Source organism: Triturus cristatus, chromosome 12 (genome assembly GCF_964204655.1).
Source record: "Triturus cristatus chromosome 12, aTriCri1.1, whole genome shotgun sequence".
In the NCBI taxonomy this organism is placed as follows: domain Eukaryota; kingdom Metazoa; phylum Chordata; class Amphibia; order Caudata; family Salamandridae; genus Triturus; species Triturus cristatus.
Window position 1 is genome coordinate 223,019,077 of NC_140595.1, and position 13,313 is coordinate 223,032,389.

Genomic DNA, 13,313 nt, shown 5'->3' on the forward strand with positions numbered 1-13,313 from the left:
TTTCTGCACCATTTTTAGTTAAGGACTGGCAGGAATATTTTTCAATAAACTTTCTTTTTTTTTTTTTTTTTTTTTTTTTCCTCCTTATCCTTTTTTAACATTTCACCTTACTGCACTGCACCACTTATATATCATTTTTTGGTATATATATCATATCTTGCCCTGACTAGTGGCTTGGCTGTCCTTCTCCCCTTCTCTCCTACCCTTTCCATGGGCCTCATAAAAATGTGCTCCGGTTACTAACTAACCACGAATGAAACTCCAAGATGGAGTGAATCACAGTGGTGGGAAGGAGTGGATATCCAGATGATGATATACACCAATCACTGGTTTTTGATGGAAATCCTAATGAATCCTACAGCACTCTGAGGCTCCCTTTTCAAACTCTTCGCTTATTCTAAACTTCCTAGCGACTGTGCCCTTGGTTCTCAGACTGACAGATTCCTTGTTGTATTAGTTTACTAGAGAGGTAAATCTCAATGCACTGATCAGTGAGGACATTCCCCAGGAGTGAGAGAGCTTTACAAAAGAAATAGAGCATTACATCAGGCACAAGAATTACACAATTATAAATAATGAACAAAACAGTCATGAAAATTGAGCAACAAAATGAAACATACAAGGCAAGCAAAATATCGAATAAACTTGAGATAAAGAGGTAAGTGTACATGCACGGATCAGTGCATCGGCTCAGAGGGAAAGAGGGCCAGACTCTGGTCGCACTCCCTTAAAAAGATTTGTCCATAAATCATTCCTTTTTAGGTCTCGTGTTTGGCAGCGCATGCGCTGCATGCGCTGTCTCAGCGAGACCTGAAGTAATCTATATGTTGGCTGAAATTTAGTGTAATTTGTTTTTCCGCTTGTGATTGGCTTACCTGAGGCATTGTGTTGTGTTTGTGCTTTCTGTTGGCTGTTGATCCTCCAGTTACTTCCGTATAGTTCCAAAGCAGCGGCGCCTAAGTACAGTTTTCGTCCGCAACTCGCACTTGTTTTAATTAACTGCAGTGTGTCATCTGTTTCTCACGCCGCGTTTGTTTATTTATTTAAGACGCGCTCCCCGTGTTCGCAATAGAACGGCGGCATTCCTCCAGCCTAGCATGCTACTTTCAAGCATGGTCTGCTCCTAGCAAGGCTCTCGCACAAAGTCTGGTGCTTGTCATAATGTGGGGATATTTCCATATATTTACAAGTTCATGCGCAAATTTGTTCTAGGATTTGGAAATGTCGTCGATGTGGCTTTCGGCGGCAGCAGCAGCACCCATGAGAGCGCCGCATGCCATCTGCCCTTTCTTCTGGGCGCTCAAGCAATTTACATTCAAGCAGAGTGGCATTATTTAGCTGTTATGCAGAATCAAATGAATGGAAAACTCGGCCAGGGGCAGTCTTTCCAAGCAGGGCGCCGGGATTCACATGTTAATAAAAAGCTATAGAAGTGACTGCCAAGGGAGGCGAGGAGTGTGTGTGGGGGGAGGAGAGATTACTGCTGGCAATCAGGGCCCTCCCCATGTCCGCCTCTCCATTTGAATAGGGAGAGCCCGAGGATTACAACGCCTTGTAGTCCAAAGGACTATTCATGGCCGTCACCTGACCTAATTACATACATCTCAGTCAGTGGTTCGGCTGATGACTATCAGCATCCTGACCCTTCAACTTTCCCATCTCCCACACACAAAGTTGGCGGAAATTCACAGCGCGTTTTCAGTGCTGCTTCGTTCGATCCTGAGCATGACAGATGCACTGAAAGCAGGCTGCGCGCTGCAGGGCGAAGGAGCAGAGCTGGTCACTCACTTGTGTGTTTACACCCTACAATGAGATGCCCATAGGTCAAATTCAAATGAGAGTGGGAGTGAATGGGAAATGAGAGTGGAGGAATTAGCCCGCCATCAACGGGTTGGTCTCAACCTGGCGTTGCTGTGCAGATTCGGAAACAAATACTGACAAACTCGGTAGGTCTGGCTTTTGTAGAAAACTGAAGTGTGAGTGGGAGTAGACTATAATGATGCATTTGTAATTGCATTTATATAGCGCCCACTAGTACCCCTGATAAGGCGTCGAAATTGGTAAGAGCTAGACAGTGCGTTCACATTTAAAATATTTTAAGTTTCCCAAAATGGGCCAACACACTGCATGCTCTTTGCTAAATACGTGTTTGTGTTACAATAAAAAAGAGATAAAGTGCGGAGGAAATGCTGTTGGCAGTGAGGGGCCTCTGTGAGGGCACGATGACGCTCACTTACAATCTTTCACACCAGTCACAGCGGAAGATGTGGGTGAGATAGATGGTCTTCTTCCGGTACAGCCATTTACCTGAGGGGCTGTAGCTCAGCGGTAGAGCGCATGCTGTGCATGCACGCGGCCCTGGGTTCGATTCTCCAGCATCTCCGTTTCTTTTGCTACGTAAAATGGATTATGATTTATGTATATTTGTGGGTGACGGTCTACATAGCCATGTATTATTATTACTAAATGTATTATTGATGATAATAATAATATTCATGGATGTATCGACCGAAAATGATATCCATACAGCTGAATTGGAGCTGATAATGGCTAAAGAAATTAGTAGAATTAAATAACGATCGCTGGCCGGATAGAAAGACACTACCATGTCTGGTTTCACAGTTTCTCAATTACCCACACAATAATGTTAGACAACTCAGTTTCTATATTTTTTTAAAATTCCAAAATCTATAAAAATATAGAAACCCCAAAAATATGGAAACTGAGAGGCAGTGCATAAAAATACAGTCAAAAACAAACTGTGAGAACATGCAGTGAGACAACATAAAAATGTAAGGGTTGGTACTATCGTACAAATTTTACGTTAGTATTCGCTTTTGATACATACTACGTCAAACACTGACGAGCATGTATGCCCTCTATCTTCAAGAATTTGGTAGAAGGGCAGTTATCTATCTGGGTATGTAGCTTAGTGGTAGAGCGTATGCTTCTCATGTATGAGGTTCCGGGTTCAATCCCCAGCATCTCCAGCTTTTTTAAATAAAAATGTGCTTCTCGATTTTTTTTTCATTTACACTAATAGATCAGATGAAACATTTACTTTCTTTTCTTTTAATCTCATTTATTTTTCCGCTCATGACCGTTGCAATGCCTTCCGAGCACTAGCTCATTAATGTGCTCCGGTGGCCCCGCGCAAATGCTCGTGTGGCACTGGATGCAAAGACCACAACATATTTAGTCACTTATGGATTTGCACTGATTATATTAGTAGGACACTGTGCCCTCTGCTAAAATGTGCTTTTGTTAGTAGTCTCTCGATAGCAAATCAGCAGGAGTTGTACACTCATTTCATGTACACTGTACTCTATTAGCGACTTCCACCACTACCTGATTAGATATGCACCCCCTTTCTCATCACTTATGAACACTGCTACCCATCTCCCCATAATCAGCCTTAGCATCGCTTACTGACTAGTTAGAGCACAGCACTTCAGTCATCGTAAGTAGCTTCTAGCAGTTAATTTCTCGCTGGCCCATAGCAGATCGGACCCCCACCTACAAGGGGACCCCTCAAGGGAGGTAAGCGCCTAAGCGGGTAGGGTCAGGAACTGCGACCGAGGAGACTGAAGCGCTCCCCAGGCAAACCGACAGTCTCTTAGCACTCCCTCATCATAAACAGAGCTGTCTGACAGCTTTTAAGTAACAAGTCTTTGATTAACCTTCATAGGAAAGTGAGCTCAAAGATCTGCGGCGGACGCGGGATCATTTCATTTAGAGTTAATCACTGCTCTCTTGTGCAACATCGGACTCAATCCCAGAGTCGAGCCCGCTCTGTTGAGTTGATCAGCTAAGTGTCAGCGAGAGGCCAAGTAATGAATGAGCACTTAGTCTATGCCGTGCTCCTTCTTGAGCGGAGTTGATGCGTGCTAGCAGGCTGCCAGAAAAACGCTAGCTGCAGTGAAGGACTTACCTTTTAGAGTTGTTTGTGGTATTGAGTATCTTTAGCTTGGGTCAGGCACGGCAGCTATTATTTATAGCGCTTAGTAACTGTAATAGCGTTGTATATAACAAGAAATTATCATAAATACTGTAAATATTACTCTTCAGTGAACTCATGCCACTGGTGCAGAATCTCGCACAGGACCAAAAAGGTCCTTTTATCTTAGGTATACTAGTGGTAAGCTACTGTAGATGTGGTCTTAATTTATGCATAAACAAATCAGTGCAAAGGTCTAAAGCTTTTCTGCAGAGCCCGCCCCGGGCGCTGCCAAGTACCAATGCAGCTAGTATTGATTTCACCGCATGTCCTTCTCCCACCACCCTATGCTTCTTTTTCCTTTGCCTCATTCTTGATAGGTTTCTGCTTCCTTTCCTCCCTGCTCTCTGCCCGACCCCTCTCGGGCACCATTGGTACTTTGGGGCCACAGCGCATATTTTCCACATCCTCATTGTTTGACCCTCAGCAAAAGAGAGAACAAATATGTGCAATGCAATAGGTCTCACATTTATGCGAGTTTGATCTATTGACATTGCAAATGACAATGCCTTTTATATATGTTTTAAAAACGAAAACAAAAAAAAAGCCATTGTCATTTGCAATGTCATTAGCTCAAACTCGCGTAAATACGAGACCTATTGCACTGCAAATGCTTGTTAAAGGTTGGGGTTCTAGAATCTAAGCTTTATCATTCCATGATGCTCCAGGCTCAGCAGAAACCTTTAGTTTAGAAGCCAGGTAATGTGGAGTAGATGTGTGGAGTAGATGTGTGAAGGCCCATGTGGGTGATGCACACTATTTTGTACACAGCTCTGTCTTCAATGGGAAGACAGTGGAGTGTTAACAATACAAGTGATATATGGTCTTCCTTTTAGCCCTAGAGACAAAACTGTTTTTACTGGAGTGAGATAAATTTTAGCAGGGTCACTCAATAGAGAATTGCAGTTATCGAATCTAGACATGTGTTAACCTGTCACTGTAAATTGAGAGCCTCATTTATGAAAAGTGTTGCATCAGTGCGGTAAAACAGCGATGCAACACTTTTCACTGCGCCCTCCAGCTACACCAATGATGTGCCGTATTTACTGAACGGCGCTCCATGTCGTAGAAGTCACAGATGCATCAGGAATCCTGACGTATCTGTAAGCACAAAAGTTACACGTTGCTGGTGTTGTGTCGCAAGCATGACGGAACTCCTGCAATGCATGGGGAAGGCCTATCCCTATAGCCTTGCGTCACCCCTACGCCTGCTATGAGGCAGGCGTAAGGTTTTGACGCAGTGGCGTCCTAGAAGTGGCGCAGTGAAATCGGATAGACTTCCTTGCGCCACGTCTATGAGGATTTCTTGCGGGCAACGCCCACCCTGCATACATTATACTTGACGCAGGTATAATGCAGTGCTGGCCTTTACAAAGGAACGCATCTCCTAGATGTGCCACTTAGTAAATATGGAGCATTGTTCACGCCGCCACTGCATTACGAAACGTGACGCACTGGCGGCGCAAACGTATCGCAAGGGTCTCATAAAGAAGCCCCCGAGTCTTTTGTCAAGGATGACTCCTAGTGATTTGGCACTGGGGAAGATGGTAGACTTACAGGCGAGGATGCTGATTGAGTCTAACCAGGATTGTGTGGATAGTGGTGATTGAGAAGCAGAAATGAGGAGAAAGCCACCTTTAGAAGGCATTCAGTTGTGAATGTTGAGAAGTCATAATGCTGGTAAGGTGGGAGATGTTGTTTTGGGAGTCCTTTTTACCCTCCATCTGAGCCCTTTTCTCAATTTTATGTAAATCACTCCATTATTTCCTAGCTAGGGATGAACTATATGCATAATAATACCAACAGCAAAGATGCATTTTCGTCACCTGGGATATTTTTTTTTAACAAAAGTGATGCAGTGTCCCAGGTGAGAAAAATATTTGTAATGGGAAATAATGCAATAACCCTCCTGGATAGTAGTTAAAACAGTGAGTAATACAGTGACTGAGTAATATAGTACCTACATTGGGAGATGAGTTTGGAATATGTTATTCATCGATTCAACTTTAAGGTAGTTACGGAAAGTTAGTGCTATACCTCAAATCTGAGGTAGTAGTGGAAAGTTAGGGGTGAAATGTCTCAGCTGGAAGATAGAGTTGCAAGGTTAGTGAGCTAGTTAGGCCTAAATCTACAAATGTTTCATACAAAGCAGGGCAACAACCAACTTTGCAGTGCTGCGTTGTGCAAGAGTGAACCGGTGCAGAGCCATATCTACTCAGATCAGTCTGCTGCTGCTGTCATCCTCTGGTTCAGAGGTGGGTGTGACCTGGCCTGGCCTATGATTTGCACTGGAAGCAAATCCCTCCAGTTCATATTCCTGTGCTTCGACAAACTCAGAATGATCCCACATATTGGAAGTGTATTGTGCGCTGCAGCGTATATGCAATATGTTGGTTTGTTTGAGAAAAGAACACATATCCCCCGTTTACGCCTCCCTAAAGCGGCTGTTTTTGATGCAAAGCCTAGTCAGGTTCTCTTAGTAGACTTGGCTTTGTGTCAATATCTTTAGATGCTTGCCTTGGTCTGCCAAGCAGCTATGCAATGAGGAAAGACCACATATCAAGTGCAAAGAGCATTGTGAGCTGAATAGTAAATACCATGCGACGCTTCGTGTTCTGCGCTGGTGCAAAACCTTATTAATTTTGGTACTTAGTTTCGTAACTTGTAATTTATGAGGTTCAGTTGAGGACTACTAGTGTATTGTCTCACCTAGCAAGCACACTTTCAAAGTCAAAGATATCATCACACCTGTGAGGTAGTGGTGGTGTTGTGCTTTACCTGGGTGGAGGAATGGTAATAACAGTGTCTCATTATTGCACTTGTGAATTAGAATTGGAAGTGTCCTGGGGTGACCGCCGGTTTCTAGTCGCCGCCCCAAAGATATGGAACACTCTGCCTCATCACATTAGAACTTGCCCCTCACTTTTACAGTTCCGTAGGAAGCTGAAAACCTGGCTGTTTAATCAGTGATAGTATACCTTTCTCCTCTTGTTTCCCATGCCTCGTTAAGAGACACCTGCTAAGGTCTAGCGCCGAGACGCCTACGGGTATTCGTTCGCGCTTAACAAATGTCAAAAATAAATAAATAAATAAATAAATAAATAAGGTTAGAGCTGTAGCACCTCGCCTGGGAGAAGAAACTGTTAGATTTATTGTGCATATGAATTGCAAGGTTGTATGGCTGGACAGTAGAATTTGGAAGATGAGCAGTGCAGGGACCTCTCCGCTTGTACTCACATTGTCTGGATCCAGATCTGTAAACACGGCATCCTTATTTGAGTATTTTGTAGTCCGTGAATCATTATCTGCATGCTGTGTTGTTCGAAGTCTTGGGAACTAGAAGAAACAAAGGAGAAGTGCATTATAGTTGCTTCACTCCATCAAGACTGTGCATTTTCCAAGTACTGGACAGGTGGGATGAGCCACTGCTGCTGCTGAAACCAGAGTTTCAAACTGTGTACTAAGTGCTTTCACCATTTAACCCTGGATATACTGCTGCGTTCCTACAACCTACTCCTCACTGCTCCACCTCTGCACAAGCAATACTGACTTTGATCAAAACCTGAAATGCAGAAATTTCCCGTTCCCAGATTGGCTCACATCTAGGAATTACATCCTTTTCAAGTGTATAATATGAATATATAGCAATGACAATATTAATAATAACAAAATCAACACGGCACGGGATGTCTCAACTTCTTCGACACAAGTGATGTGTTGTTGGGTCCTCCATGGCTTCACTATACGTTTTACCAAAAAAACAGAATTTTAAGCCAGTTTTCTTCGGCCCAGGTCCAGTCAGTCTGTTGACTGATTGGTTGCGCATCCAACCACAGTGACCAATTAATAAACTAAAGTTTCTGCAGTACAGAGAACAGAGGTTTGGGGGGTAGTCAACCACAGTGAGGTCTGCCATCCCGGGATATTTGGAGGGTGGTTCAGTCCAGGTGACTGCCATCTTGTTTGGGCTTTTTTTAGTGTTTTGCGCAGCCTAAGGTTTATATATCTGCTGTTTTTGGGCTCCCTGCCACCATTTTAGGTACAGGTGACCACAGGACTGGTGACAGGGAGTGTTAGCTTATATCTTTATGTGATTTTGGTACTTTTGGCAGTAAATCACTTGTTTAGTTGAGGCTGGCATGGCTGCTGCAGAGGCAAAGGTGGCGGAGGCAATGCATCTCCTGAAGGAGGCTGGGTGCCTCGATTTAATTGTTGACGGAGATGCCGGTGTGAGTGTGGACATCTGGCGTGTTGGGCGTTGGAAAGCATTTCAGTCTGGGCATGTTTGTCACCTCGCAAAATGTGGGCGGCACTGTCCACAGGAGGCAAGGTGAGTGAGCGGATCAGGGAGGGGCGGGGCCTCTGTAGCAGGGGCAGACCTGGCTGGGGAGATCGCTCACAGGCCTGGGAGCGGGAGGAGAGCAGGAGTGAATTTTGAGGAGTCCTCGCAGGCGGAAAAAACGGACTGGGGGTCAGGGGCCCCTGCACAGGAGGGGTCAGATACAACCCAAGTCTAAATGCTGGGGCGGTGCAAGTGCCTCCAGAGGACCCTGCAAGGTGTGTATGTGTGCTGGACGGCAATGGGTCCTTGGGGGATGGAGGGGGCAGGGGGAATGAGTAGCATAGTACTGGTCAGTGGAGGTTGGGGCAGCACATAGCGCGCAGAGGGTAGAGTTGGTGAGAGTTCCCCACCAGCTCTGGAATCCACCTCAGCGATTGTGGCAGCAATGCTTGAGTGGAGTGGGGAGGAGGACAAAGGAGATGGAGGAGCAGGCGGCCTGGATGCCTGGTAGCGAGGTAGGACAACAGTGCGAAAGTGAGGGGGAGGAGGGGTGGTACACTGGGTGGGTGCAGGGTGCAGCATAGCCATGGAGCAAGATAGTTGGTTGTGGTCCCAGAGGGCCCAGGTTGCCAGTACACCAGTCCTGTCATCTTTTTTACAGGTCGTGGGGAAAAACAGTTTCACAAACTCAGGAGAGCTCCCATGCTCCAAGTAGAAGCCATGCCAGGGTCTGGTGAGGCCCCCAGACACCGACGGGGGACCACTCAACAGCCAATAGAAGGTGGTCTGAAAAGACCTTATCGGCACCACCAGTGGGAGGGTTGAGTGGCCCCAGCTCCTACAGCAAGATTGGCAGTCAGGCAGCATTAGTGGAGCGGTATGTTGGGTTGCTACGGATCCCCAGAACATTGAGAGTAGGCCCCATGACACAGTTGAGATCGATGGTAACACATCAGGTAGAGAGCACAGGCCCGAGCTGGGTGAGAGTAAAGAGCCCTCTGGGTGCGACAATGGTGGATTACGATGAGGAAAGCCTGGAGGGAGGCAAGGTGTGCGATGAGTATGCACATGTTGGGGTGCAGGAGCTTCAGGCTAGGAAAGGACAAGGGCCGGGGGGTCCCGCTCATGTGTCCATGTCTAGTGTGTTGCAGACAAGTGGTGAGGCATGGCATAGTGCAGTGATGGAGAGACAGAGGCCACTGGTGAGGCAGCAAGCATCTGTACAGGCACCGACTTTGGGCCAGTTAAGGGCCAGGTAGCTGGTGAGGGTTCGGTGATGGTGCCTACAGGTGTGGACACTGGGGAGACAAAGGGGGGGAGCGGGTGAGTGGCAGCGTAAGGGTGGGTATGCAATGGATGTGGGGATAGGTACAGACCAGGTGAAAGGCAGCGAGAAAGGTGAGCAGGCTACAACTGTGGGACGGGGGAGTGAGGATACCAATCTAGGGAAGGACAGCGGTTAGAGCAAAGGAGATAAAGGGAACAAAAAGGAGGGGCTGGAAAGCAAGAAGTTAAAGATTAAGAGGCTTCTCTATATGGGTATAGCAAAGTCATTGAGAACGCACTTGATGTTGGCTCCCAAAGTAAAGATTCAGAAGGGAGAATAAGTGGAAGTGTTCAATCTCCTCCATAGAAAGCTGCACTCCAAAGAAGGGTCCAAGGAGGAGGAGTATGAATTGGCCAAGCAGCCGGGGGTTCCTTTGACGATTGAAAACTGGACCGCAGCGTTCTTGATTTATGCCAGCGTCCACTGTGAGAAGCTCCCAGAGTGATGTGTGACAATGTTCAAATACATGGACGTTATACACAAAGCTCAAATTACCTTGGGGGAGCATGCCTAGGCTCAGTATAATGAGGAGTTTAGGGCACTGTTGGCATGACATCCTGAGGCAATATCGGGGGTGCCTGACACAGACCTCTGGCAACACACATTGGGCCCAGCGAAGTTTGGAAAAACTATTTACATTGCCAGTGGTTTGGCAATTGTTTACCGGTCCTTTCAGGGGTGCCCCACAGGGAGAGGTGGGGTATGCACCAAAGGGGTAGAGGGGTATGTGGGTAGCCTGTTGGGACTACAAGGAGTTCAGTACACGAGAGTACTGCAATTTTTGGCATAAGTGCTCAGGAAAGCATGCCCTCATATAGTGCTTCAGTGCCACGGGTGGACACCAGTGAAAGGGAGCAGGACAGTGTCAGCCGTACTCTAGCTGCCCAGGGGCACAGCCGCAGCTACAATCATTTACTTACAGAAGGGGTAGGGGGTACAGGGATCTGGTGCATAAGGCGTATACTCTGGTTAAAGTAGACCGTTTGGAGTACTGGCTGAGCTTTTATGATCCGCCGGACAAGGCAAGAGTACTGCAGTATGGTTTAGATGGGGTTTATGATTGCGATACAATCGCCCACGGGTCTGGAGATAGGCAGCTAATTCGTGGTCAGCGATAGAGCACAGGCAGATAGTTCAGGATAAGATAAATAAGGAAATGATGGAGGGAAGGATGGTGGGCCCTTTGAGGACTCGCCAATGGATGCTTTGATTGTGTCACAAATTGGTGTGGTGCCCAAGAAGGAACGGGGCAGTTTCAGTTGATACAGCATTTGTCTGGCCTGAAAGTGGGTAAGTCAATGATTTTATTTCGGAAGACATGGCATCAGTGTCATTTTCATCTATAGACTTGACAGTGTCACTGGTGGTGAACGCACGTCAAGGGACACAAATGGCAAAGTGCGATGTAAAGTCAGCTTTTTGGATGCTACAAGTGCCCACGGAAGATTTTCACTCTTGGGCATGCATTTTGAGGCGCAGTGGTACGTGGACAAGGCCCTGCTGATGGGATGCTCAATATCATGTGCGCTGTATGCGTGTTTCAGTTCATTCCTGCAGTGGCTTTTCACGTGGCACACGAGCCATGAGCTTGTGACCCATTACCTGGATGATTTATTCTTTGCAGGGGCGCCCGGCTCTGTGGACTGCCAGCAGATTCTTGCAAGTTTTCAGGAGCTCATGGGTGACCTAAGAGTTAGTTTAGCGCCACAGAAGACAGTGGTGCTGAGTAAAGTGTTGTCATTCTTAAGGACTGAGATTGAGTCTCAAAGGATAGATGTGAGGTTGCCGCAGGTCAAAATGGAAACAAAGCAGGCATTATTGGGAGGCAAGTTGGCAGAAGAGAAAATGAAGGTGAGGGTAATTTAAGTGTTGCTGGGGGCACCTAAACTTTGCATGCCGAGTGGTCTGGGCAGGGAGAACATTTTGTAGGAGGTTGGGTTTGGCTTTTTCGGATTTCTCGTTGGCACACCATCATATGTGCATATCAGCAGGTGTTAAAGAAGATCTCACAATGTGGAGTTTGTTCTTGAATTCATTCAATGAGATTCCATTAGACCTGCAGGGTGATGTGAAATGGGGTGCAGATATTATCAGATGTGGCAGGAGGTGTAGGTTTTGGTCTTTATTGGCAGGGGCATTGGTGCATAGAAGAATGGCCGGCACAGTGAAAGTCAGGGGGCAAGAACATTGTGTTCTTGGAATTCTTTCCGTTGGTTGTGGCAGTTGTGGGGAGGGGAGTTGGTGCACCAGAGGGTGCTGCTCAGAGTGTTCACAAGGTGGTGGTCCAGATCGTGAATCGACAATCTGCGAGGGGTCACAAGTACTGAAACTGGTGATTGTTTTTGTGCTTGGTTGCCTGCAGCATGACATTTTTTTCAGGGCACAGCATGTTCCAGGGGTGGACAGTGACATTGTGGTTGCTTTGTCTCGTTCACTGTGGGAGAGAGTCCGTGGGTTGGCCAATTAGACGGACAAATGCAAGATGACCATGCCGGATGAATTGTGGACAACAAGAAAAACAAGATGGTATAAATGGTTGTAGGATCTTTGGCTGAGTCGACGTGGAGAGCATATGTGGAATTTTTGGCATCTGAAGTACAACTTCAATTACATTTTTTTTAAAGTAGACCTTTTTCTATCCTTGAGTGGTGCTCACAAGGTGCAGAGGATTACATTTGTGGCATTTCCAATTTCTCTTGGTTGTGGAAAAATTATGCTTTAAATATCTTAGTGCCTTTTGCAATTTGTAAAGTCCAGGGACTGAATCTCAATGAGAGCCAAGCTTCATGGGCATCACAACATAGACATGGGCTGTACCTCTGGATAGGGAAAAGCAAAGGATCCTTATTGAGGCATGAGACAAAACAGGTCATGGAACAAATGTGAACAACCCCCTATAATCACTCACAAAGGGAATCAGTAATTACAGGCCCTGCTGGTTTCTTACCATACCACCTGGAAAGGGTACTGAGGCCTACATCTTTTTAGTCCTCTTCCAGCATCATGTTGAGCTCTGATTCTCCTCATACCTTAGTCTCAGCAGCTTCTCTAACAGATTTTTTTCTCTGACCTGTAGGAATGAGGGCCAATTTCCCGGTAAACACTCCCAAGTTCTATGCATCGAATGTTAAAGTATCTACCCTGCTTGACAACCAACCGTGGTGACTGCCCATGCATCGAACCCTGCCCCTTACTCAGTGAGTTCAGAACTTCTAAAACTGCCATCTTATGCAATCGGAACAAAAGGGCAAGTAATTCTGCACATTTTACCAAAAGGGTAAAAAGGCCTTCTTTGTAAATACACCATTTTACTGATCAGTATCATTTTTCAGATAGCTTTTTGCTGACTCTTCATCATAAAACAGCATCTGAAGCAAATTTCACATTCACTATATCTGTCTTTCATGCTGTTTGCTGCCATTGTCCTTTTATAAGGTGTTCCTATTTAAAATGTAATATCACCTATTCTTAAGAAATTTAAATAAGTAGATATAAAATAGTGAAAATAATGTAGCTGTATGGATCCCTTGTATGGCATTACCCCTGCCTACTACAGGAAGCAAATTGTTCCGAACACACAGGAGGATGGTACAGGACTGTTTAATTGTTATTCTGTCTCTCTCTCTCTCTCTCTCTCTCTCTCTCTCTCTCTCTCTCTCTCTCTCTCACACACACACACACACAAACACACGCACAATTGGTGGTCC

General features: G+C 45.9%; 1 protein-coding gene across 1 annotated transcript in view; it reads right to left on the reverse strand.

Annotated features, from left to right (window-relative positions):
* The window catches only part of FA2H (fatty acid 2-hydroxylase), a 756,208-nt gene that overhangs the window by 370,562 nt on the left and 372,333 nt on the right, over nucleotides 1-13,313 (reverse strand). The window contains exon 2 of the mRNA XM_085637797.1: nucleotides 7,235-7,333. Coding sequence (XP_085493923.1) covers nucleotides 7,235-7,333 — 99 coding nt within the window. The remainder of the gene's footprint in view (nucleotides 1-7,234; nucleotides 7,334-13,313) is intronic.